A 27,279-nucleotide genomic window follows, 5' to 3' on the forward strand; every position below is an offset into this window, starting at 1 on the left:
GGAAGGTAATTCGCAATAAAACGACACAATCGCATCAAGTTTGGGTTTGGTTCAATTTTAATTTCTGTGATGGGTCTGGGTGTTAATATGTATAATAAGTTTATATTTACAAAAAAAAAATATTTAAGTATGTTTATATCCGTTTTCTAGTGAGCGGACGAATGTACGTCACACGGGGTCATGTGACCGTCGGCGGGACTCAATATTTAAGCGAACTTTGAATGCCTATAAAATCATAACTACTGGGTATTTTTGAATGAAATAAAAACTAATGTATTTGTAAATGTAAAAGCTTAACTGTAACATAGGTTTCAAGTGATTTTGCATACCTAGTAACATTCTCAATTACATGGTTATTTTTCAGACCTAAGTATGTACCTAACTAACTAGGTGGATAGGTACTTGATTTTATTTTACTATAGGTACTTATAACAATTCCTTTCGAAATGAACAAAGTCCAATAAACTAGACTAAACTTTAGCGCCATTTACGCAAATGGGGCATCTTATAAAACCCGTAAATCGGCTCAATTGACCGGCCTAGCTAATCCGCTTCTCGCTACGATTGTTATAAATTTCTGTCTCTTTAGCACAGGGACGGACTCGGCCGGCTGGCTTTAAATCGAATTTGGGGACTAACGCGGAGGCAAACGCGTACCATCTGCGGCTCAAGATCCAAGGCGCCTCCAGCTGACAGCGACTACGTCCAGCACCTACGGCCACCATCTACACACTGACACTGACACTGGCCGCGGACGGCCAGTGTCGCGTAGTGGGAAATTAATAAATAATGAACACTAGCGTACACAGATAAAATTACGGTTTATTACTTTTACAAAAATATGAGGGCGGGGTTCGGATGCCCGACTGTGGGTATGCTTTCGCGGTCCGTGACTTCCCTGGCGAGGGCGGCCGAAGGTAGATGGTGGCCGTAGGTGCTGGACGTAGTCGCTGTCAGCTGGAGGCGCCTTGGATCTTGAGCCGCAGATGGTACGCGTTTGCCTCCGCGTTAGTCCCCAAATTCGATCCCTGGGAATGAACATTCCAGCTTAAGCCACTTCCGGTCTCAACGTCCGGAGACTGCAATCATCGTCAAACCAAGCCAAGAAAGTCGAGCCTAAGTAAGTAGGATAGCAGGCGAAGTGGCGATGAATGCAATCAGATCGGAGTTTACAAACACAGCATAATTAAAATGAAGTAAACAATATTATGATTTATTATTAGTTACGCCAAATGCTTTAAATTAACAATTTGTATGAATAATTACGCCAATAGCGAATAATTACTAACTGACCTCTGCTACAGGAATTTGCGACATAATTAGGTTTTCAACAAAGCTGGATAGATAGGCACTAACTAATCGCAACTTGTAGTTACATTATCTGCTTAAAACTAAAGCGAAAGAAGAAATACTTGTTCATCACTTACCCTATCGGGGATGTATTCACTACACAGTTTTATCGTACTTATTTATGAAATATGGCGTAATAACTTGTACTCGCAGAAATTTGTACTTTGCAATCTGTATTTATTGCATTTGCACTAAATATTATAAATTATTTGAAATTGAATCGGCGCGGCGGCGATAGGCAGGTACGCGGCCGTACTTTTCAAGTTGGTTTGTCGAAAAAAAAAAAATTCATGCAAATTCTCATGAACCTACGAAGGAGATCAAATTAAAGATAACAAAAAAAATTCACAAAATATATTCGGATTAATTAGCAAAATCAAGACCGCAAACAGAGAAGAAGACTGAAACTATTTTCTTACCGATGTGTGGGTAGTTTGAATTACTTTACTCTTTGGTAGTTTGGATGTGGGTAAGTACACGTTACCCACTTAGTTTGAATTGGTAGCGATAAAATGGGTAGCCATAATTAAAATTAATACCTATTCGAAACTAAGAGCTGATGTTTAGAAATGAAAATTAAATGTTTTATTAATGTTTCAATCGTCGTATCACAGGATCAAAATTGTCATTTAGACATAAATTTCCCATACAGAAATAATCAGAAGGCCAATTTTATTCTTAAGTTAAAAGTTATTCAATAAAAATCTGTCCTTACTCGTAAAATACTTCAAGTCCGCCCCTGCGCGCCGGAATGTTCGCAATTTAAATTAATCGCGCCCCTCGCGGCGCAACTTTTTGCCCGCCCCTTGCTTGGCGATGAAATTGTACCAAAACTCGTTCCGTTGGTTATTGCACACTGCTTTTTATTAAGATGCTGTTATATTTTGTTTACTTTTGTGTGCTTTGAGCAAAATCTATATATATAAAAGAAAGTCGTGTTAGTTACTCCACTTAGGGGAAAGTAGTACGAGTTGATCCCCTGGGGTAAGATGATCTTTCGCGATTGTGCTGAAACCACTTACGTCATTTAGTTTCTTTCACTGGTAAAACATAGCTCTGGACACATCCCCGCCTCAGTCAAATCGTAATGGTGGTGTGAGCGATACATCGAATTTGACGAGAAAAAAGAAAAATTGTGTACTTCTGATCTAAAATAGGCATGACTTTGAGCTTATGTTACTTTTATTCAAACAATGTTAAATGTAATTACTGTTGTCGTTAGGCTTTCTATTATGTTTAATTTTAATATTTTGGCCATAAAAACGTAGCCGCGTACTTGTAGATTATTTTAGCAAATATTTAACAAAAAGTGGGACTTGGGTCAAGATGATCCCTTCCTATATGTACGAGATGATCCCTGGGAATTAAAACAAAAAAGCCAATGGAGTAGGTAAAGGGAAGTGAAATAAAAGAAACAGAACTTCATATAACTCACCTGAGTCTGAAGGAGATGATACTGAGTGGCTGTACTGAACAGAAAAGTTTTCAAGCGATACCAAGGGTGAAGGATGGATAACATGTTATGCATGTGGAAAATGGTGCCATAAAGCATGTGCTGGGGTAGAGGGTGATGAAGCAGGTGAATTTATTTGTGATATATTCAACACAGCTCCAGCCAAAAACCGTTTCAATTATTTAAACGCTTTTTAGCAGGTACTAAGAAAGAATCAGTTATTTTCGTTATTTAATTCGTAAATGTTTTTCTTTTCTAACTTTTTAACGATTTGTTCGCATAATTAGGTACTCCGAAAGGAATATAACCAGAAAAGAATAGATCATAGAACAGAATCATAGGGATCATCTTACCCCTACCTGGGGGATCATCTTACCCACAGGGGTGTACAAGATGATCACTTTGTAAGGTTTTGCAAAAAATGAAATATTTTAATGAAACCTCAATTAATTTCTGGTTTTGAGTATAAGGAAAGTTGGATAGATAAATATACTAGTAGTAATCGTCTTTATTTTTGGTTTACCTTGAAAAATATGTATTTTACAGCGATTCCCGCTTAAGGGGATCATCTCGTACTACTTTCCCCTATAACTCAAGAACGGCTGAACCGATTTAGCTGAAAATTGTCAGGGAGGTAGTTTAGAGCCAGGAGAAGGACATAGGATACTTTTTATCCCGTTCGAAATTAAAAAAAAAGTCTGCTTATTTATTGCCATTAAGGCGGAACAAAGTTCGCCGGGTCAGCTAGTTTTACATAATTGATGATTCTAGAAAAGTCGATACAACTTTACTCAATAGTAATTTATTTATGTAAGATTCACATAAAGCAACTAGGGTACAAGTAGGTATTACACGTTTCTTATATATGGGCCTAAAAGCACGCTGTTGTCCCGTGAATAGCACCCTAGTGACTAAAAATTCATGAAATATGCACTTCCATCACTCACGCGGAGTCACTCGTCATTACCTCGTACCTACCATGAGATATCAAGCGTTGCTATTTGCAAAAAATTTTGGCCCACCCTGTATGTAATAGGTAGCTTTTTCTACCGTGGCGGGTGAAGCCGCGGGCAAAAAATAGTATTAGTATAGATTAATCTAATAAAATACCTGTGAGCACGATTAGTAAAAATGGTAAAACGCTCCGTTTTGTATCTTGTATTAAATGAGTTGGTGATACACTACTTAACAAATTATAAGCAATGTCTACAGTTCTCCACAAGCTATCTCTATAAATATTTATTCGACCAAATCCACGCGGGCTGCACGCGTTGGTTTGGTCGAACCTTAAGACTGAGTTGCACCACCTAACTTTGACCGTAACTTTGACGATAACCGGTGTTTTCTGTATGAAGTTTGACAGATTTTTGACGTTTGTCAAAGTTAAAGTATGGTGTATGGTGCAACCCAGCCTATAAGTTCGTGAACGAAACTATAAGCACACCGTCACCAAATCTAACTACTACTTATTATTAACTACCCATTTGATAGTTAAGTATCAGAAACAAGTTTAATCCCAAGATTAAAAGGTTTACCTTCGTTACGAGTTCGTTCAGTTAATTATACTGACCGTGGGCAGTGGGCACTGGGCATGAACAAAGGGTCGTAATGAGGGTAGTTTAACTTTAGTTTTAGTTAGTGGAAGGTTTATTAACTAGTTACTAGAGTATTTTTGGAGGATTGGTAACTTGTAGTTTGATTCCCATTATCCCTCTAAGGGCCCGGTCCAAAGCGGAGATGTGTTTGAATTGAGTGAAAGTTCTGTCTGTCTGTTACGCTTTCACGAACCCCTGAACTGATTTTGATGAAATTTGGTATAGTTCGAGTACCGCGAGACAATTTTAATCCCGGTTTTTTAAACAGGGACACACGCTATAAGCCTAGGCGCAGACCACCGATTTTTTAACGGCCGATAGTTTAGTCGGGCAGTTAATCAGTATGGGCATGTATGGAAGTGCGCACATTACACCGATTGATTCTCCATACAGATTAGAATCGGGCCCAACTATCAGCAGACTAAAAATCGTTGGTCTGCGCCTAGGCTAGTTTTTTGTGACGTGTTTTTTGTCACGAGGGCGAAGCTAGTTACAAAATAAAACTCAACCTCAATAAATAAGCGTTTATTTATATCAACGTAAGTACGACATAGACTATATTACAATCGATTACAATATCTCGTTATATACAAACAAAACTATATGATTACTTATAGCGTGCGTTCTCGAGAATGTATTAATTTTACTAATGTGTCATATAAGAAATGATGATAAGCAATAGGGAACAAATCATTAAATAAATCATTATTTTAAATATTATCGGGGAAGCTCTATAGGCCTGCACCTGATGGAAAGTGATGCACAGGCCGAAGGTGGAAGCGAGCTTTATTTGAAATCCTCAACCACATCAATTAGTTAATTTCGTACTATTTATAAATGCCAAAGAAACTATTTATTTGTCTATCTTTTACATTTTCACGCTTAAAAGCAATAACAGACTTATTTTGAAAGGGATCAACACCGTATCGCCTATCGCGCGCTGTCAAACGCGAGGCGAGGCGTTTACGTTACGGTGTAACGCACACTTATCCGAAATATGCTTTGCAGTATAGTTTCATACAAAGAATACTGACCACCTCGAGTTGATACGGTTACGATCCCTTTCCGGGTTGATAAATTTGCTACGTCCAACAACTATACAACTGAAAGAATCGATATTTAGATGGTATCTGTTTGGGACGAATGGAAAAATTTGCGATACTTTTTATCCCGGTTTTTGAAAAAGTGACAAACACAATAGTCGTGCGTGCGGAGCTTTGGGTAAAAGATATTTCTATAAATCGATGGCAAATCATCAAACCTGCTATGACCTTGCACAGAGGTTGTCAATTTTAACAAAACAAAATTATTATAACGTATGCATCTGCCAAGAAAGGATTTTCCAATTTTCACCCACTGAAGGGGATGAAAATTCCCTGAAGGGGATAAAAGATCCCTGAAGGGGATAAAAATTCCCTGAAGGGGATAAAAATTCCCCTAAATTTTATGGACAATTTTAACGTCTATAGCTCAAAAGATAACTTATTTTAAAAAGCGGGTAGATTTTCATTCTTGCAACTCGTCTCCCTCGTTCAAAGACAATCTATGGTACAATCATAGAATGAATTTCCCAGCCAAATTAACTAATTTCCATTTACCACTACCTTCTTAAAGTGACACATCCTTAAATGTGGAGGCATGACAGACATAGCAACTGCTACAACCAATTTCATACCATTCATAACAAAAAAAATCATACAAAATATTTCGCAAATCATACAAAAAATTTAAATACCTACTTAAAATAGGTTCTTGCACCACTTGGGGAAAGTTCATGATAGCCTATCTGGAGGTTATCTGTCAGATAAACCATCGCTTTTGATTTGAAGATAATAGTTTCACCATCTCTTTTTCAGAAGACACATCGGTATCAGTGAAAGAGAGAAATAAAACAAAACAAAATGAATTAAAACTAGCCCCAAAAGTCTAATAGATATTTAAAACAGTTACTTTATTTTAAAATTTCGCAACATTTTTTAAAATAAGAAAGGCGGACAACCTCTGCAAAATAAATTGGAATTATAGAAACAAATCTATTATTTATTTTAGAATTTATCTTAGAATTTGTGAATATTATTTTTCATAGTCAAATTTTTTACAAATATACGACAATGAAAACGTGAATTATTGTGGGACTTCAAACTTTATTAGGCTGTAAATTATGATGTCTTTTATTTTACATGTTTTTGTTAGTTAAGAGATATTGCTTCTCAAAATATTGAAATATTTTAAGAGACATATGCCCGTTTTCAACATCAATACCTAATTTTTAAGTGACCCCTAAAAAAACAAAATTCCTGTTATATGTTACCATAGGGGTCACTTAAAAATTAGGGATTGATGGTGAAAACTGGCAATAGTAGTCTGTTAAAGATCTCATTTATTGCACATAGTGTGTTAGGAGACAAAGATTCCCAAAGTATTGATACATTTTAACTGACTAATGCCCGTTTTCAACTTCAATCCCTAATTTTTAAGTGACCCCTAAAAACAAAATTCCTGTTATGTGGTACTATAGGGCTCACTTAAAAATTAGGGATTGATGGTGAAAACGGGCAATAGTTTCCCAAACTGTTTACTTTGTTCGAGCTTATTTAAGGGAATCGCAACTTTAATTAGGCTGTATATTAAGGTGTCTTTTGTTTGACACATAGTGTGTTAGAAGACATTGGTTCTCAAAGTGTTGGGACATCTACGCGGCGCATACTGTGTGGTCAAGCGGCCGTAGTTCCAACTTCACGTCGTCCGACTGCAGTTCTGCTACTATGTCGCGTAACCTGCGAACAGAATTGGGTATTAAGAGTTTAAAGAAATCGACTTATCATGACTTGTATGTGTCTCGTTCGAGTCTCGTATACATAAAGACAGTACTTATTTCAATAAACATTCCCAAATTTTGAGAAGTAGCCCTAATGAGAAGTATTTCATTAGCGAGTCGGTTGCCATAATGAGAATTAGCCCAAATGCGCTTAAAGGATACGTTTAGTGCTTGTTACCACAATAGTCGTGCGGCGGCGGGGATCGAACCCGCGTTCCTGGGATCACGAGTCAGCCAATGCGACACCTTTATCGTTCGGCCATCGTCGCTTCATATACGGGACTATTCCCACTTCTCGTTCCCACCGCTGCAACTCCTGTGTAGCCAGGATCTACAGCAGCGGTTCCCAAACTTATTTAGTCTACTGCCGACTTTGAGAATAAATTATTTTTTAGCGCCCCCCATTTTCGTAGTCAAGAGTCGAGCTCAGTCGGTGTCTAAGAGTCCTCTTAGTAGATGACGCCTCCCAAGCCTCTACACAACGTCCCGATTTTTTTATGGGTCTCTTACCGCCCCCCCTTTAAGCCTGCAGCGCCCACAAGGGGGCGTTATCGCCCACTTTGGGAAAGACTGATCTACAGGTTGACCAGTGAAGGTCAAGTCTTACTAGTCTCCTATACGTGTCTCACCTGGCGAGCTGAGTTGGCGTGACGTAGATGGTGTCTCCACTGGGCGCGCCTCCCGCCGCCGGGTAATGTATGGTGCCGACGTCCACCGACTTGCCGGTGAGAGCCTGTAAAAATAATTAGTTAATTATTGATATCTTTAACAATATCATGAGAGAACATTACTATGAGAAAGAGTAGCCAAATAAACATGGATTTGGTCTTATTCTATGTAGGATCAAATGGCTTACAGCTGCTAGGAAAATCGGTTTTCAATATTGTAAGTCGATAGATATCTGCTTCAAATTATTTCTATTCAAAATATTTGAAAAATGCCCACTTAAGAACACCTCCATTGAGAGGGAAACTTAGGATAGTCATATTGGGTGAACCACACGGACGAATGTCCCATTTTAAGACAGTAACTTGCGGCTTCGTTTCAATCAATGGTCCCGGAGTACACCGTCGGGTTTAAGTGGGTAGGCCCCGCCCTCTTGGCAGGGAGAGTCCCACATAACCCACTGACTATCCCCATCGGCAAGTGGGTATGCAAAGCATTTCCCGACGGAAAAAAAGGAGTCATATTGGGAAACAAAAGAAGCTATTAAAACAATAAAACATTTTGTAGGAATTAATTAGGAATTCAAGAACTCAAGAAGCTCTACGGAGCGGGCTATGCTTGGTGTTTCTTTGCGAGAACGAATCAGAAATGAGGAGATCCGAAAACGTAAACGAACTAAAGTCCCGATAGCCCGACGGATTAGCAAGCTGAAGTGGCAATGGGCAGGGCACATAGTACGCAGAACTGACGGCCGATGGGGCAGCAAGGTTCTGGAGTGGAGGCCGCGTACCGGAAAACGCAGCGTGGGACGTCCACCTACAAGGTGGACCGACGACATCGTAAAGGTAGCAGGGAAGCGCTGGACGCAGGCCGCTACCAATCGATCAACATGGAAAGCATTGGGGGAGGCCTATGTTCAGCAGTGGACGTCCTGTGGCTGAAATGATGATGACGTGATCAAAGACTCACCGCCGCTAGTTCTCTCGCAGGGAATTCGGCGAAGTCCGCCTCCACGCAACGCCAGGGCCGGTGCAGGAGCATCTGGCTGCGCACCTCCGCTTGCAACGCCACGAGGCGGTCCTGGAATTACAAGTTTATTGTAGACTTATGCCAGTTTTCATCATCAATCCCTAATTTTTAAGTGACACCTTTGGTAACAAATAACAGGAATTTTGTTTTCATAGGGGTCACTCAAAAATTAGGGACTGATGGTGAAAACTGGCATTAGACACACTAGTAAAGTTAAGGACACCTTAGATAGATTGAAGGCCACAATAAAATGTGTAACGATATTGGCTTAAAACTAAATTTCATGAGGGAAAAAGATTGAAAGATAAAATTATAAATGTATAAGTTTGTGAGGATAGATGAATAATAATAAATAATAAATAAATATCCTTGGACATTTTACACTGCGCTTCTAGTCCCAAACTAAGCAAAGCTTGTACTATGGGTACTAGACAACGGATATAAACATACTTAAATACTTTTTTTTTTGTAAATACATACTTATTATATACATACGTATATATTATATACATACATAGAAAACACCCAGTCCAATACAAACAAATATGTTCATGCACACAAATGTTTGTACTGTGCGGGAATCGAACCCGCTACCTCCGGAATAGTAGTCCGTTTCGAACCACTACACCAAACGGCCGACCTGAATGTAACTCATTTACGTAAAAAGTACTGAACGGACTTTGATGAACCTTTTTTTGCGACGTCTCCCCTCTCCCCCATGATTACTTTTTTTTAAACATAAGAGAACAAAACGTAAGAATGCAAATAAATTCGATTGCCTCACGATTTGTTCTAAGTCCGCCACCATCTTACCTAAGTCTGTCGCCATAACAACAATGTTAACAGCATTGTTGTGTTCCGGCAGTTAGAGGTAAGATAGCCAGTTCCTCCGTGGTTGAGGATTCCGGGTGAAGCTCGCTTCCACCTTCGGCCTGATCATCACTTACCATCAGGTGAGATACAGGCCAAGAGCTTCCCCGTTGGTGATAAAAAAGCGTTGGGTAGGTTGGTCTTTTTATGCGAAGCCACGGGCAGAACGTAGTTGATAGCTGTATAAGCGCTTACCTCTAGCTGCTTCCTGATCTCCTTCTGCTTGTCCTTGTGCTGTTGTAACGCGCGAGCGTATTTCCCAGGCTCCTCCGGGAACTTGACTAGGCCAGACCGCGCCACGAAGAGAGTCCACTCCTGTATACAATACACGGTTGACAAATAAATTATAAGAAATAACATCGTTCTTTAAATTGATTGCCTGCCTCTTTGAACTGAACACACGACTATTTGCTTACGATTATGACATTTATTTCTCTTCTGTTATAAACTCTCGAGTTGTAAATATGAAATAGCTGTACAACGTCGTGTCGTTCTAGTAAGAAGTGATTTCAAAATGAAAAGAAAACAGTCATTATACCTCTGTCTAGGCGCTATATGTGTACACTCAGTCTTACTCGGCCTTTCTCCATGCCTGAGGCCCGGTTTCTACCACGCGGAGCAGAGTGGAGCGGAGAAGTGTTTTGAATAACCAATCAGATTAATTTAATGGTGGGACAGTTCTGTTTAGGTCATCTATACCTATAGCTAGCATCAAACTCCTGTCAAACTCCAAAATATACCAGTTGTTGTTGTGGTTGTGGTTGAGGTTAGGGTGGTGCAGCTCAGCTTTGATATTTATTTGCTGTGAAATGTAAGTGTATTTTATCTTTTCTGAATATGTTTTGAACTTTGCAATAACGTCTGCTGTTTAGTTTTTTGATGTAGTATGTACATACTGAGGGTAACAACCTAGTCCATATAATCGTACTGTATTATAATTTGTAAATCATATTTTGGCTGTAACCTGTTTTGTACGTCTTAAATCTATACTAATATTATAAAGCTGAAGAGTTTGTTTGTTTGTTTACTTGAACGCGCTAATCTCAGGAACTACCGGTCCGATTTGAAAAATTCTTTCAGTGTTAGATAGCCCATTTATTGAGGAAGGCTACAGGCTGTATACCATCACGCTACGAGTAATAGGTGCAGAGCGAAAATGAAAAATGTTGCGAAAACGGGTTTTCACGCGTACGAAGTCGCGGGCACAGCTAGTAAATAAATAATTTCCACTTCTCCGTTTCGCTCCATACAGCTCCGCTCCGCACCGCGTCACAGCCGCTGTCAAATTCTATAGAAAAATTTGACGGCCCGACACTTCTCCGCTCCGCACCACCTTGGTGGAAACTGGGCCTTAAACCTTTACCTGGTAGTGGCAGAATTGTTGCCACCATATTTTGAACCTTATATTGAGAAAACATAAGGAACAAAACTAATGAAAAATATTTTTCTCTATACCAGTTAAAGGGTTAAATATAAACAGCAGTGCTGGGACTCGTGGTTTACACCATTGAAGTAATATTACTACGTATAGAACAGACATCGCGAACAAAATATGTGCAGTGCGGGGTGCGGGGCGGGAATTTGACTGACAGCTGTCAGTCAAATCCATGACTATCAAGTTTCATAATTTATGGCGATAAAATCTGCACCAGAAAATGTCATACTTCATTGCTAGGATTGCGCGAATAGTGACGTTCCTGCGGTCGCCTCATCATAGACATTTTGAATCGATTGTGAAAATAAACAAATCGACTAAATTGTGTTATTTATAATTTTCATGGTGCTCAATAGCAAAATGTTCAGCTACTTACATTATTTTCTTTTATTATATTGTGCGTTTCCTGTAATGTAATCTAAGCTCCCCTCCCTTAGACTAATATTAGCCCTCCTAGACAAGTGACAAAACGTGGCAGTTGAAACGAAATCACTTTGCTCTGCCGTTTTTTGGTGTTAGTTACTTCACTCTGTGATGCGAATTTAAAATTACAACTGGCGATTCCGAATTCACAACTGAGGGGATTGTGGCTAATCGTGTTACTTGTGCTACAAGTGCGTATGGGCTTCATACTGATGCTTAAGCCTTTAATAATTTTTCTTCCCGATTAAAATCTAATGTAATCGATAATCGCCTTGAGAATCGTTAACTGGTATTTTCTAATTCGATAAAAAAATGACCCATCTCTAGTTTAAAACTGTCATCCAACAGCGCACGAAATATTATGAGTTATAGATAATGATACCATTACAGAGGCGACACTTCGTTTACGTTTAGTTTCTGCCTATTGAATTGGATACTGTAAGGAATCATCGTCATCATCATTTTAGCTACTGGACGTCCACTTCTGAACAAAGGCCTCCTCCAATGATTTTCACGTCGCCCAGTTGATAGTGGCCTGCACACAGCGTCTTCCTTGCTATCTTTAGTCAGTCCATCTTGAGATTTTAGAAAAATTCCCACTCGTCACGGTAGGGACAAAGCTAGGGATGACCCACGCCTCCACTCCGGAACCTTTCTGACGTTCAGTTATTTTATTGTCACTATTGTTAACTATTGAGCTCCTCAGCGGTTAAGTACTCGTATAATAGCTGTACCTCAATTCTATACAAAGTGAGGTAGAAGTTACGGGACTATTCCCACCTCTCCTTTCCACCGCTGCATCTCCTGTGTAGCTAGCACCTAGATTAGTTGATTTAAAGCCAAGGTATTATAATCAGTTTTTAGGTAATGACTTAGTGCATCTAAAAATAGAAAAAAGGTAAGTTCACTTTCTAATTTTTTTTGTAACATTGAAAAATCCTATATTACTATTATGGAAGCAATAAACGTATTGAGTATTGAAATCTAAAAAGAAGCATCATATTTTTTTAACGTTCAAGTGTTCCTAAGAAAAAATGGGAGCTTTTGGTAAACTTTTTGATGGCAACGTATTGCTTACTTTTTCAGCTGTCGAACGAATTCACTTTTATATTTATAGGTCGTGTACATCGGTAGATTTTGCTAAATAAAAGAATCCATCTGGACTCAGAAATAAAAAAATTAAAATAGCTGTAATTTTTAAATAGTAGGGATAAAATGTTTTATCAGTAGATTTGTCGATAAAATTGATCATATTACTGCGCCCTAACGGGTCGGACACTGGTGACCAGACACACTGTATAATTATTATAATTTTAGCCTATCTCGTGAGCTAGGTGTCAATAATTAGGGTGATTTACTAACTAACCAGTCGCATACGAACAACAGCAGTGAGATTCGAACAAGTTTGATCCATGATGCCGCACGACTATTGTGTGAGCCCACTCGTAACCCAAGCTTATTTAGCTTAACACGAGGGGCTGGACGGGACTATTAGTAATTTGTGCAATACAAAATGCTAATAATCGTTAAAAAAATATTTTTATTGCTTTATTTAACCTTCCTTTCGTATAGTAATTTATGAGTCAGTGTCAAGTCTGCGATTTTTAATCTTTGAAATTTTCGTAAAATGGCTGCCGCCGCGGTGACGCCTTGTAATTGACAAATTAAAATTAAATTAGTGTTTTAAAGTGCATAAATGTACAACATAATGGTAAAAAGTCATTTCTTGATTTTTACTTAATATGTTTCTGGAGTTATTTGAACAGTATTTTCGTGTATAGGATGGTATATTTTCAAAAAACAAAACTGCACCTAAGCGTGTTGTCACAGCAACCGCTGGGCACATACTAATTGAAGATCGGTCCACGGACCTGTTTGCGTGCCAGAAACAATCTCGTTGAAATGTCTTCTCTAGTACGTAGTATATTATAACTCAATGGTTTACACTCACCGTCTGCAACTTGGCCAGCTCCCTCTCGAGCTGCGCGGCCGCCTGCCTCCTGGCCAGGGCCGGCTTGGCGGTCGGGTGCTCCAGCGGCCGCAGGCTTCGGATGGTGGCTCTCTCGGCCTTCCTGCAGGCTGCCACGCGGGCGGCGCGCTCGCGCTCCACTGTCCTGGAGACAGAACAGAACACTTAGTGTCTCATTCACCAGAGTAAAGTGTCAAGTAGGCCACACGATGCTTAAAGTCACGAGTAGCGACTAAACCATGGCACTGACAAGACCCTAAAATACTAAAATAATACGCTAAATTACTTCTTACTTTTACCTCCCAAATAATGTTAACAATGATGAGGGCGTAGTGTGAGTTTACGTCAAGCGCATTCGATGTCGATTGCGTAAAAAAGTGACATTAAATGTATGACGGATTGTACAACGCTCCTAGCGGAAACTTTCAAGAACTAAAATTTTCATATATTTTTTAACGCGCTCGCTAGTGAGGACGTTTGATGTAAACTCACGTCATTAAGCTCTCAGGAAGTGACTCGTGAAAGAGGCCATGAGTCGTTAAGAATCATAGTCATCAATGGTAACACGCACTTACTGTAAACTCGTCTTTAGGCACTGATATATCTTGACTTACCAGCTGAGAACCTTCAACTGGTGCTGCAGAGCCTCATTGACTTCTCCAGCCGCGGCACCAGCCACCACCTTTATTGGCGTTTCCTCTGTCACACCACACGGAATATTAGATGATGCATATTAATGTACAACGCGATCTGAACCGTTTTGGCGTATTTCTATGATGTTCGAGATGTGAGTGTAGCTGGATGATGTTGTTATTTTTTTGGGAAATGATCAGCACCAAGGTTAATGACTTCAAAGTACTTAAAAAGGCAAAATAAAGGACAGTTACTGCAGATCAAATGACATAAAATCAACAATAAATCCGTCATCTACGAGTTTAACCTGAGTTAATGAAAGTGTACGATTCGGTAAAAGTATTTCTTTTATAGTAAATTAATCAAGTAAAAATTTACATTTAAAACAAAAAAAAAACGGTATAAATACGCCAAAACGATTTAAATCGCATTGAAAAAAATATTTAACATCGAATACACGAAAAAGCAGCCATGTCCACTGGCGATGCATGAATTAGGGTGTACTCTGAGCCAATAGACTTTGACAATATTAGTGCAACTTTCTGAGACAATTTGAATAAATCTTTCTTTGACTATAATAATGATATTTATTTAAATATATCGCGAAGCGAATGTTCAGTTTTAGTTTTTGATTTTGTTAGGTTCAATTGTCGAAGTTGATTGGTGCAGAATATACATAAGCAGGTCGGCACATATTTTGGTAGTTTTTAAACGAGTACGCCTCTTACAATTATCTACAATAACAGTATAGAGAAAATTACTTCCCACATTATTTTAAAACTTATAATGTTCTCGATAAGGTTCATAATATGGTGGCAAAAAGTTAATGCCGGCCCGCTTAAGTGTACAGAGCCCTGTAGCATGACGGTTATACACTTTGATCTTAGTTGGATGTATGAAAAATAGTTACCTAAATAATATTATGTTAGAGAAAAATATGAACTATTGTGTTTACACTATGTTGTCCACAAAAATGTCAGATTTCTCTCCTTTTTAAACAAAATGTTAAAAAAATTTATGCCCATTGAAATGTGAAGAAAAAAATACTAAAAAGCAATATTTTTTAATAGAAGTATGTATAGTATTCAAGTTATATTCATACATGTTTCCTTGTTTTAAAGTTAAAAAACAAAAAAATACGAAAATATATCAAGTATCTTAAGCATTAAATAGCAATGTTTTTATGCAAAAAGAAACTTTAACTAAACAAAAATAAATATCAATCTTCACAAATAAATGGGTCGGTTAAACATAACAAAATGACGTCACATTTGTACAATCATGCAAGTTAACAACGAAAATTGAAATAAAAAATTAGAACATAAAAATTAGTTTTTCATTCCATTCCTGCAAAAAAGCTTGTAAGTTTCTTTCTGTTAAAATTATTAACCTTCCCTTCACTCTTTTTACCTAAAGACAATCACAAAATATAAAAACATACTCTTCCCCTAAAAATATACAAAAAAAAATCCCTTAAAAATAAATAAATAAACAAAATTTTCGCCTCTTCTAAATTATATTTTACTTACTAAACTATCAGCAAAAGTAAAATAACAATAAAAAATGAATGTCGTATACTGAAACTTTTATTTAATAATATGTAAGAAACTGCTTTAAAAAGTAAAGTAATAATAATTAGATTGATCATTATATTAACTACTTATAATGTAGTATTGATCTGCATGAGTATAAAAAAACGAATGGACGCAAAATAAATAAAAAAAACAAGTTCATGCAACACCGACACGTTAAAACATGTATATTGCATACAACAGTTTATAATCTTACGTATTATTTCTTTTGGCGTCGCTACGGGCGTCGGCACCGCTATGACAAATATATATTTTAATATACATAATAAAAATTTTGTAGAATATCACAGAATAATATGTATACAACATTTATACGTCAACGGGAATCTACGAGCTTTGACTATCGGGTAAATATCTCAGTATACAATTGAGATACACATTTTTATGTATGTATACAAAGCAGTGTAAGGGAAGGCATGCAGGTTAGAACATATACGCGCATCTTACGTGCGTAGTCTCGGACGACAGGCGGCGCCACCGCTGCACGTACAAACAAGTTTTTAGTTTTGTATACTTTGTATATAAAATATAAAACACACTTGAAAAATGTATACGAGGTTTATGTCAGTATTATGGCAAACTGGCGAATTAATTGTGTTGTATACATTGTATATTTCACACTGTTATGTTTCTATACAGATTATGACAGTCCATTAAGCTATAAAAAATATGTCAGTTGTGATTGAGTATTGTTATGACGGCGTAAGTTGGCCATAAGTCTTTTTATAAGTACAAATATCTTAAAAATCTCAGTTAGCGACTTTTTTACACGAAAGTGCCTGTTATTGTCTGTATTGTGTTTATTGTCATGTGTCATTAGTGTTTCTATATTTTAAAATATGAATGTGAAAGACTTATGACCATATTAAAAAAGTTCACACAAAAAACGTGTTATTTTAAAACCACACGCTAAACTTACTCAATAGCGCCAAATCTATAAAATAAAAATATTTTATATTTTCTAAAATAACTATAACTCTCACTGGCTTAGAATGCCTTTGGCATTAAATTCGCCAAATTAGGTGGCGTTGAATCAATTAATAATTTACTTTACTACATTTCCCATACTAAATATCATTAAACCTTATCTTTGTGTAAAAAGTCGGTATTTTTTTTTAACTAATTTTAATAATCTTAAAAAATACTGATAATTCTTACGCCATCACAGCGCATTCTGGTTTTTATTTATCACCTAGTACAATAGGCTAGTTTCCTAAAAAATATTTTACCTCCTAACTAATAAAACTTTCACGCTTGTTGAACAGTGTTTTAAAGTGACGTTTAGTATGGAAATGACATTTTAAAACAGTGTTCAACAACTGTGTAACTTTTTATTAGTAAGGGGGTTAGTCAGTAAATAACATTATCAAGAAATATTGGACACGTATATTTTTATTTGTCAATCAAAGAAGAAATTACGAAGGTATGATGCGTTGAAGTTCCGCGTGACGTCATAAAGTGCTACACTTTTAAGCACGCCTTGACGTCACGGGCAATTTACATTAGTTTCAAAAAGTGAAAAATATGTGTCGAGTATTTTTTGATAAGGTAATCCACGGACTATTGCCCGTTTTCACCATCAATCCCTAATTTTTAAGTGACCCCTATGGTAACACATAACAAGAATTTTGTTTTCATAGGGGTCACTTAAAAATAAGGGACTGATGGTGAAAACAGGCGTAATTCACTCTTGCTTTTTACCCAGGAAACATCCCTATTACTTAAAGTAACTTTTAGCTTGAAGATCATTGCGTTGTTGTGACTTGGGCCCAGAACAGACGGTGAAACGCAACTGCAACGAAACTGCAACTGCTAGTTACTTTTGAGTTGCACGTGTCTACTGTTGGTATCTGATCTTGTGCCTTGTTATTCTCATTATCATTGTCATGTTTATTGTTTTTGCCTTACGTTAAACTTATGCCAAAATGTGTATGTGTCACCGTTGCTCAGTTGCGTCTTGTTTTTCTTTTTTTAATGTTTACCTGCGCCTCTCCACCACTACAATCAGGCGACCACTGAAAACCAGCGTCGTGGTGCTACGCACTGCGGCATTATGCTGAGTGGAAGCCTATTTGGCATAATTTTTAAATTAAATTTTTTATCGTATTAATATTCTGTAATTTGTTGTTCTAGTGTGCCAAATAAATGTATTTTCTTTCTTTCTTCTTTCATATAAGTTTCTGCCATAGCGTCCGTTGAGAGACCACACATGACGCGACCAGTTTGAAACTTTCAGTTTCAGTTTCATTCATCAGAAGCATCACAAAGTTGCAGTTTCGTTGCAGTTGCGTTTCACCGTCTGTTCTGGGCCTTAGTCGATCACACATTAAAATACACAAATTTATAGCAATATAGCACTTATTACAAAGACAATAAAGCACGTACCGTGATGCGAGCCGCCCCTCTTGGCGTAGAGTTTCAGTTTGTCGCGGAGGGCGCCACGTTCGCTCTCCAAAGAGTCTATGTCTTGTTGCAGATGGTCCATTGTTTCTTCGAACTCTTTCTCTTTCCTGTGAAATAAATATAATATAAATAAAAAATTTGGAGTATAGGATTTAGGGTACATGAGATAGACGTGTATATTATTTAAACTTAAACTTACGAAGTGTTAGGCATGACTGTGTAAACATTATATTGAAAGTCAACAAGGCCTAAGCCAGGGAACCGCAAGTTGGATAGCGTAAGTCAGAGAAGCGTAACCCGTCTAGCGTAAATTAAGGGTAGAGGTCAGAATATTTTAAGGCGTATAAGTCAGAGAAATATAAAGGGTTAGTCATAGAAGTATAACTCGAACAAGCGTAAGTTAAACAAGTATAACTCGGACAAGCGTAAATCGGACAATCGTAAGCCAGACAAGAATAACTCGGACAAGCGTAAGTCTGGCAACTCGGACAAGCGTAAGTCAAACAAGTATAACTCGGACAAGCGTAAATCGGACAATCGTAAGCCAGACAAGAATAACTGGGACAAGCGTAAGTCTGGCAACTTGGACACGCGTAAGTCAGACAAGAATAACTCAGACAAGGGTTAGTCAGACAAGTGTAGCTCACATCATTCTAAGTAAGACAAGCGTACACCCACCTCTTAAGCTGGTTCTGAGCGTCTTCCAGTCTGCGCTGCAACTGTTCCGCACGGAGTTCCGCGTCACGCGCGGCAGCTGTTAGCTTCCGCTCGCCTAGTTCCCGCCGGATCTGCATCTCGGATAGCTCTTCCTGCTTAGCCTGGGATGGGGAGGAGAATATTTTTAAAGCGTGATATTGTATAAATATTACCATTTCTCACATATTTAAATGACAGTAACGTTAAATATGTCATTAAAAAATGATTTTTTGGTGTCGGCAGTTCGAATTAAGATAGCAAGTCCTCTATGGTTGAAGATTTAAAGCATATCTCGCTTACCCAGGTGCATCCTCATTTTAGTACGCGTACTCGCGTCTAGAAACCCGTCGTTTTACCCGAATATACCAAATTTTGAAACTTTATGTCCAAAAGAAAGAAAATTTTTTCCTCTGGCTTATTAGGGTTAATACAGAAACCTGTCTAATGTCTAAAATGGTTATCCTATTTCCTAATGGCCGATGGGGCAGAAAAGTTCTCGAGTGGCGACCACGGAAAACGTAGAGTGGGCAGGAGGGCGCTGGATGCAGGCCTCTACCAACCGGTCATTATAGAAATCATTGAGGGATAGAAAACATAGGACTATGTTCAACAGTGAACGTTCTGTGGCTGAAATGATGATGATGACATACCTTGAGAGCCTTCCTCAGCTCCTTGATATCAGCTTCCTTGTTCTCCAGCTTGATTGTCAGCGTCTTGGTCTCGTCCAGCTGTTTCTTGACCAGCTGCGCTCGCAGAACCACTGGCGGGATCGGCTGTAACACGAGGTTTGATTATTTAGAACAACGGTTCATTACTTTTCTGGACCAAGTACCAAAGGATTTGATTTCTTTGTTATTTCAACACAACAACAATAAAGCTGGGTTGTACCACCTTACTTTAACTTTGACAAACGTCCAAAATCTGTCAAACTCAATACAAAAAACACTGGTTCTAGTTACGGTCAAAGTTAAGTGCAAAGTTAGGTGCAAGTCAGCCAAAGAGTGCTTTCACATTTAGGCGGCTTTAGCAGCGCAACAGACGCACTGCCGATAATTTCATACTATAATAATATGACAGCGGAAATAATAAAAAAATCAATCCAAAGTTGTATCAAAAACACTATTTTATTTTTATTTTATTTTATTTTACAATTTTTTGGAAAACTTACTAAATGTTACGTTAGGTGATTTTTATGATTAAAGTAAGGCCAATTAACTTAACAAGTATTTCAGTTACTATGAAATACTTTTATGAGCTCAAAAACACTAGTAACTGAAATACTTTAAAATTCAACTGTCCCATAGGTTTTGTATAGAAATGCAAACTGATAACGCCACTATTGGTCGACCGCTATTGGTTATTACGCTCAAGGTCACCCAAAGGGCGATGGAGCGGGCTATGCTCGGAGTTTCCCTGCGTGATCGAATCAGAAATGAGGAGATCCGCAGGAGAACCAAAGTAACCGACATAGCTCGCAGAATTGCTAAAATCAAGTGGCAGTGGGCGGGGCACATAGCTCGTAGAGACGATGGCCGTTGGGGCAGGAAAGTTCTCGAGTGGCGACCACGGGCTGGAAGACGTAGCGTGGGCAGGCCTCCTACTAGGTGGACCGACGATCTGGTAAAGGTCGCGGGAAGAGCCTGGATGCGGGCAGCGCAGGACCGTTCATTGTGGAAAACCTTGGGGGAGGCCTTTGTCCAGCAGTGGACGTCATTTGGCTGAAACGAAACGCCACTATTTGGTCAACTCAACTGATATAACATTTTATTAATTTCAGTTGACTGAAAACGAGCTCTAGTTTTGGATGAGCATTATGTCATTGTGTAGGTATACATTGTATAGTAACACCATTTTAACTCAAAAACGGCTGGACCGATTCTAATCATCTCTCAACCTTACCTTCTCAATAGCGGCGTTGGTGAGCGACATCATATCGTACTCTTTGTCCTGAACGAAGGTGGCCAGCTTGGTGACGTCAACAGACACGGATGACAGCGCGTGCTTTATGGTACGCACTGGGCCGTGGTCGTCCTGGGAAGAAACACATAGTTTTTAATTAGAGAAATAAAGAATAAGTATTGCTATAGTATTAACCGTTCAAGGAGGTTTAAGTACAAGTAGTTCCGTGACACCGTAAGTGGTCAAAAAGTTGACAACACAACCTTATTCCAATAGCGGTAGTTGCCACGCTAAAGTGCACCCTATATCATTACTAATTGCTAAACCAAACTGCGCTCTATTACCTGCTGATAAAGCTTATCAACAGCTGCGGCCCAGAGTTGTGCCAATGTCGCATGCGGCAAGGGGGCGGGGTCGCCGCGCTCACCACGCTAAAGTGCACCCTATATCATCGCTAATTGTTACCCCAAAGTGAGCTCTATTCCACCCACTTACCTGTTGATACAGCTTGTCAACAGCAGCCGCCCAGAGCTGAGCCAATGTCGCATGCGGCAAGGGGGCGGGGTCACCGCGCTCGCCACGCTAAAGTGCACCCTATATCACAACAAACAACCAAGCTAAAATGCACTCTATCCCGTTGTATTACCTGTTGATACAGCTTGTCAACAGCTGCGGCCCAGAGCTGTGCTAACGTCGCATGAGGCAAGGGGGCGGGGTCACCGCGCTCGCCCGCCCTAGTTGCCACGCTAAAGCGCACCCTATATTTCGCCAGTTGTCACGCCAATCTACACTCTATCTCTACGACTTACCTGCTGATATAGCTTGTCAACAGCTGCAGCCCACAGCTGCGCTAGCGTAGCATGCGGCAAGGGGGCGGGGTCACCGCGCTCGCCCGCGCTAGTTGCCACGCTAAAGTCCACTCTATAACACCGATCGAGCGCTTACTAAAAATGCACCTTATGCCTACGACTTACTTGCTGATACAGCTTGTCAACGGCGAGAGTAGCGGCGCTAGTAGCCACGCTAAAGTGTGCTCTATATCCATAGCTGGGCATTAACTCGTTAATCCGTTAATCGTTAATTAACGAAGTTAACATTTCTATTAACGGATTAACTTTTAAGTTAACTTTAAAAAATGTTAACGGACTCGTTAACTTCCGTTAAATTATCCTAAGTCCGTTAATCGTTAATCCAGTACCTACTATTTACCAAAAAGATACAGCAGGCACGCTGAAAAACGCTAGAAAAACGCGTTCTGACAAGTACGTTCGGGCTTCCACCCGATCACTAACGACACATTTGTTAGTATGTGTGGGACACTCTTGCAACTGAATTTAAGACCAGTTTTCCTCAACCGATTGAGCTGAAATTTGGTATACTTATACAGGGTGGAAACGATAAGTGATCTCACTCGATTATTTCTAAACTATACAAGATATCGAAAAACTGGTTACTGATCCTGAAAGCGTTTCACAAGCTCTTTCAAACGGTACCAATAATAGGTTACAGAATAAACTGGAACTATCCCAAAATTCAATGTTTCCAGCTTCCATACTAAATGTATGCCGACGACACATTATTAGAAGTGTAATTTATTCTTTGTTAATTAATAAACTTAAAATGTCAGTTAAATAAACTCGTAACTTGCATCTTATTTAAAAGTATTAGTGAAAAACATAAGTTTCAGGCTTTACTTGCTATAAAATTATCAAGAGATGAGTGCCATGACTGTGATAGTACTAAATGTATGGAAGACGGAAACATTGAATTTTAGGATAGATCCAGTTTATTTTGTAACTTGATATTGATACCGTTAGATAGAGCTCGTGAAGCACTTTTAGGATCAGTAACCAGTTTTACGATATCTTGTGTAGTTTTTAAAATTATGTAACTTTACCAAATGTATGGAAGCTGGAAACACTGAATTTTCGGATAGTTCCAGTTTATTCTGAAACCTATTATTAGCACCGTTTGAAAGAGCTCATGAAGCACTTTCAGGATCAGTAACCAGTTTTTCGATATCTTGTATAGTTTAGAAATAATCGGGTGAGATCACTTATCGTTTCCACCCTGTATAAGTACGATGACAATGCAATGTTATGGTACCATTGAGCTGGTCTGATGATGGAGTCATGAGGTGGCCAAAGGAACTCCTAAATGAAACGGCGGCATCGCATCGAATTTGGGTTCGTTGGATTTGTCTTTTCGAGCACTTTAGTACTAGATGATGTCCAGGGTCCTGATGATGGAGTAAGGAGGTGGCCATAGGAATTCCTAAACGAAACGGTGGAAACTTATCGAGTTTGAGTTTGCTGGATTTGACTTTTCGAGCACTTTGATGCTAAATTATATTGTAATTGAACCAAGGCTCTAAGATTGAGATACTACTAAAAAGTGTAAAATAAAATTACAATAATTAAAATATTTTTTTAAAACCAAGCTTTTATTCTGAAATGCAGTTGTACTAAAACGAATAAAAAAAATTACCAAGTGTGTGTCAGTGTAGGGTTCCGTAGTTATCCGTCGTTACCACAATATGTATATTTCAGGAGCAAGCAATTACTTCATCTAAAGTCACTTTTAATATTTTCTTTTTAGGAATTTTTATTAGGTATGAAATTTTATAATACATGAGTAATAATAATAATAATAATGACCACCGGTAGCCTGGACCCTGCTCCGCTGCCAGCGGGTTAACTATTTTTAAGATTTTTGTTTTTATAATGTATTTTTATTTTTTGATAATAATTACATTGTAAAAAGAAAAAATTAAAAATAAGAAAGTAAGATAATAATAATAAAATGTTTTATTTGACAAAAAGGGCGACATCACATTAAAATTTACACAAATTACAAAAAGAAAAACATTGTGCCCTGCTGTCAAATAGGGGCCCGCTCAGCATTAATCGGGGCACGCCGTGGGAATGCCTCGACACTGATTTTCAGCGGGTCCCTTGACGTTGCTGTCAAGGGACCTGCTGAGTAAAACGACTATTACTCCTAAACTAATTGATCTATCCTAACCGCTATAGTTTTCCTTGAAAGTTCATAAAGAACACTATTATCATGATTTTTTCAGATTTTTCAAACCAACAGTTTAGTTTTTAGAGGGGGGGGGGACCCTACTCGAACAAAAATTTTCACTTTAAACTTTAACATTTTGCTAACGGATCTCTAAATCGAAACATAGTCTTAGAAACCTCTAAGCCATTTTAAAAGACCTATCCAACGATACCCCACACTATGGGGTAGAAGATGAAAAAAAAATTCATCCCCACTTTACATGTAGGGGAGCTACCCTAAAAAATTTTTTTTTACAAAATTTTAATTTTCCGTTTTGTCGGCGTGATCAATATGCATATCTCCACAAAATTACAGTCAGTTCCTTGTCAGGACTACGGAACCCTAAAAATAATTGTACTTATGCAAGGTTCAAATAATTTCGAAAGCTTGTAGAGCGCAAACATAAAAGAGGAATAAATTCCACGCGCGATATAAGCATTCGAAATTATTTGAACCTTGCATACAATTATTTTTTTCGTTTTATTATCATGTGTTAACGGATTAACGATTAACGTTAACTTGCGTTAAATCTTGCGAAATGTAACGTTTTAACGTTTAACGAAGTTAATTATTTTATTAACGGTTTAACGATTAACGAAGTTAACTATTTGATTAACGGTGCCCAGCTATGTCTATATCACTGCGAGCGAACACGCTAAAGTACATTACGTCGCCGCTTGTTGCTACGCCAAAATGCACCCTATCTCACCACGAGCTGCCACGCTATTTTATACTCTACACCTTGTCCACAGCTTACTTGTTGATACAGCTTGTCCACAGCCCACAGCTGTGCGAGTGTCGCATGTGGCAAGGGGGCGGGGTCGCCGCGCTCGCCCGCAATAGCGACACTAGTTGCTACGCTAAAGTGCACCTTATGCCGCGCCTAGTGTCCATGCTGAAATACACCTTATTCCACACACTTACCTGCTGATACAGCTTGTCAACAGCAGCAGCCCTCAGCTGTGCCAATGTCGCATGCGGCAAGGGGGCGGGGTCGCCGCGCAGGCGCAGGCCGCGCGGGCCGCGAGCCAGACGCAGCGCACGCAGCGCCAGAGAGAGTAGCGGCGCTAGTTGCCACGCTAAAGTGTGCTCTATATCACCACGAGAGAACACGCTAAAATACACCTTATTCCACACACTTGTCTGCTGGTAAAGCTTCTGTGCGAACGTCGCATGAGGAAAGGAGGCGGGGTCTCCACGCTCGTCGCCAGTTGTCACGCTAAAGTGCACTCTAAGTCACTGCGAGCGAGCACGCTAAAGTACATTATGTCGCCGCTTGTTGCTACGCCAAAATGCACCCTATCTCACCACGCGCTGCCACGCTATTCTGCACCTTATCCCACCCACATACCTGCTGATACAGCTTGTCAACAGCAGCCGCCCACAGCTGTGCTAACGTCGTATGCGGCAAGGGGGCGGGGTCTCCACGCTCGTCGCCAGTTGTCACGCTGAATTGCACTCTATGGCAACGGGAAATGCGATAAATGACAAGCTAAAATACACCTTATGCCAATGACTTACCTGCTGATACAGTTTATCAACAGCTGCCGCCCACAGCTGCGCCAATGTCGCATGAGGCAAGGGGGCGGGGTCGCCGCGCTCACCACGCTAAAGTGCACCCTATATCATCGCTAATTGTTACCCCAAAGTGAGCTCTATTCCACCCACTTACCTGCTGGTATAGCTTGTCAACAGCTGCAGCCCAGAGCTGTGCTAACGTCGCATGCGGCAAGGGGGCGGGGTCGCCGCGCTCGCACGCGCTAGTTGCCACGCTTAAGTGCACTCTATTCACCTCTAGTTGCCACGCCAAAGTGCACTCTATCCCATTGTATTACCTGCTGATACAGCTTGTCAACAGCAGCAGCCCACAGCTGAGCCAACGTCGCGTGAGGCAAGGGGGCGGGGTCGCCGCGCTCGCCGGCGGTGGCGGCGCAGGCGCAGGCCGCGCGGGCCGCGAGCCAGACGCAGCGCACGCAACGCCAGAGGGTGCTGGCGCATTCGCCGCGGAGGCGTTCCACCAACTGGAGAAGAGAAGATTCAATTAGATAAGGTTGACAGATAAAAACAATGTATATGTGAACCAAATAAATAAATAAAATAAATAAGACTCAGATTAAAATAGCACTTATTATTACAACTACCGTAAACTACACTGTAGCGTGTTTCTGGCTAATCTAGACTAATCCCCTTACTAATAAAAAGTTACACAGTTGTTGAACACTGTTTTACTATACGTCACTTTAAGACACTGTTCAACAAGCGCGTAAGTTTTATTAGTAAGGGGGTAGGTTTCTAGCTAATCACCCATAGGATGGCAATAAATGCGTGGTATAAGGGTGGTGGTGATCCTATAGGCCTATGTCGAGCAGTGACGGTGATCATATGGCTGTGACTCCCTCAGGTATTGTAGACCTGAATGATTCCGAACTAAATTGTTCCCGTTGGCTCCGCCATAAAAGCTGTCTTGTAGGTCCCACCGATCTGGAAAAGGTAGCGGGAAGAGGACCCTTATGGAAGACTGCTGAAGCTTTGGTAGACCTGTGTCTAGGTCTACAAGTCTCCCGGGGTTGAGAGATGCCTGTAAGTAGTGAGCTGCTGCTGGAGTGTCTTTAGACCTATGTCTAGCAACAGAGACGTCACCAACGGCCACAAGAAGCACCTGGATCCTTGGGGGAGGCCTATAGGTGGTGACGTCACCTGAGGGTCTAGCGGCACGGCGCGCAGCTTCGGGCCAGGAGGCAGGCGGCGGAGCACGCTCTTCAACTGTTGCTGCAGCGTGGCGCTGGCCGTGCTGATGGCGTCACTAGCGGCCCCAAGAGGCACCTGGATCCTTTGGGAGGACCTATGTCCAGCAGTGATAGTGACCAGGGGTTTAGTGACTCTCTCATGTATTGCTCCCCTTGGCTTCGCCTTAAGGGATCTAGTGAAGGTCTCATCAGCAGATGCATCTGGATGCTTGGGGGAGACCTATAGATGGTGACACTATCGAGCCGCTGCAGTAGCGTCTGCAGGTGTCTAGGCCTATAAGTGGTGACGTCACCTGAGGGTCGAGCGGCACGGCGCGCAGCTTCGGGCCAGGAGGCAGGCGGCGGCGCACGCTCTTGAGTTGCTGCTGCGATGACGTCACCTATGCTGATGACGTCATCAGCGCTGCAGCGAAAAGCGCCTAGATCGTTGAGGGAGGCCTATAGATAGTGACGTCACCAGTAGGTCTAGAGGTTGCAGGAAGCACCTGGTTCCTTGGAAGAGTTCTACTTCACTTGCAGATCCTGACTACACAGGAGTTGCAGCGGTGGGAGCGAGAGGAGAGAATATTGGTCATCCTGTGGCTGCAATGATGTGACCTGAGGGTCTCAGACTCTCAGTGGCGCTCGCTCTTGATCAG

The 27,279-nt window shown here is 40.0% G+C and overlaps 1 protein-coding gene and 1 long non-coding RNA gene across 2 annotated transcripts in view; both read right to left on the minus strand.

Annotated features, from left to right (window-relative positions):
- Positions 1-802: 802 nt before the first annotated feature.
- On the minus strand, positions 803-1,624 carry LOC135086080 (uncharacterized). The gene is made up of 2 exons (XR_010260288.1): positions 1,428-1,624; positions 803-1,028 (listed from the first exon to the last, which is right to left on the minus strand). It is a non-coding gene; the product is annotated as an uncharacterized LOC135086080 (long non-coding RNA).
- Positions 1,625-6,489: 4,865 nt separating this feature from the next.
- Positions 6,490-27,279, minus strand: part of LOC135085926 (dynactin subunit 1) — a 58,753-nt gene continuing 37,963 nt past the window's right edge. Inside the window, exons 27-40 of the mRNA XM_063980710.1 lie at positions 25,730-25,915; positions 20,832-20,963; positions 19,583-19,705; positions 18,915-19,054; positions 18,219-18,343; positions 16,753-16,767; positions 16,281-16,313; positions 16,030-16,068; positions 14,223-14,307; positions 13,591-13,753; positions 9,977-10,096; positions 8,852-8,962; positions 7,846-7,949; positions 6,490-7,175 (exon numbers count right to left, since the gene is read on the minus strand). Coding sequence (XP_063836780.1) covers positions 7,091-7,175; positions 7,846-7,949; positions 8,852-8,962; positions 9,977-10,096; positions 13,591-13,753; positions 14,223-14,307; positions 16,030-16,068; positions 16,281-16,313; positions 16,753-16,767; positions 18,219-18,343; positions 18,915-19,054; positions 19,583-19,705; positions 20,832-20,963; positions 25,730-25,915 — 1,461 coding nt within the window. The 3' untranslated portion in view covers positions 6,490-7,090. The remainder of the gene's footprint in view (positions 7,176-7,845; positions 7,950-8,851; positions 8,963-9,976; positions 10,097-13,590; positions 13,754-14,222; positions 14,308-16,029; positions 16,069-16,280; positions 16,314-16,752; positions 16,768-18,218; positions 18,344-18,914; positions 19,055-19,582; positions 19,706-20,831; positions 20,964-25,729; positions 25,916-27,279) is intronic.

Source organism: Ostrinia nubilalis, chromosome 30 (assembly GCF_963855985.1).
Source record: "Ostrinia nubilalis chromosome 30, ilOstNubi1.1, whole genome shotgun sequence".
Taxonomy (NCBI): domain Eukaryota; kingdom Metazoa; phylum Arthropoda; class Insecta; order Lepidoptera; family Crambidae; genus Ostrinia; species Ostrinia nubilalis.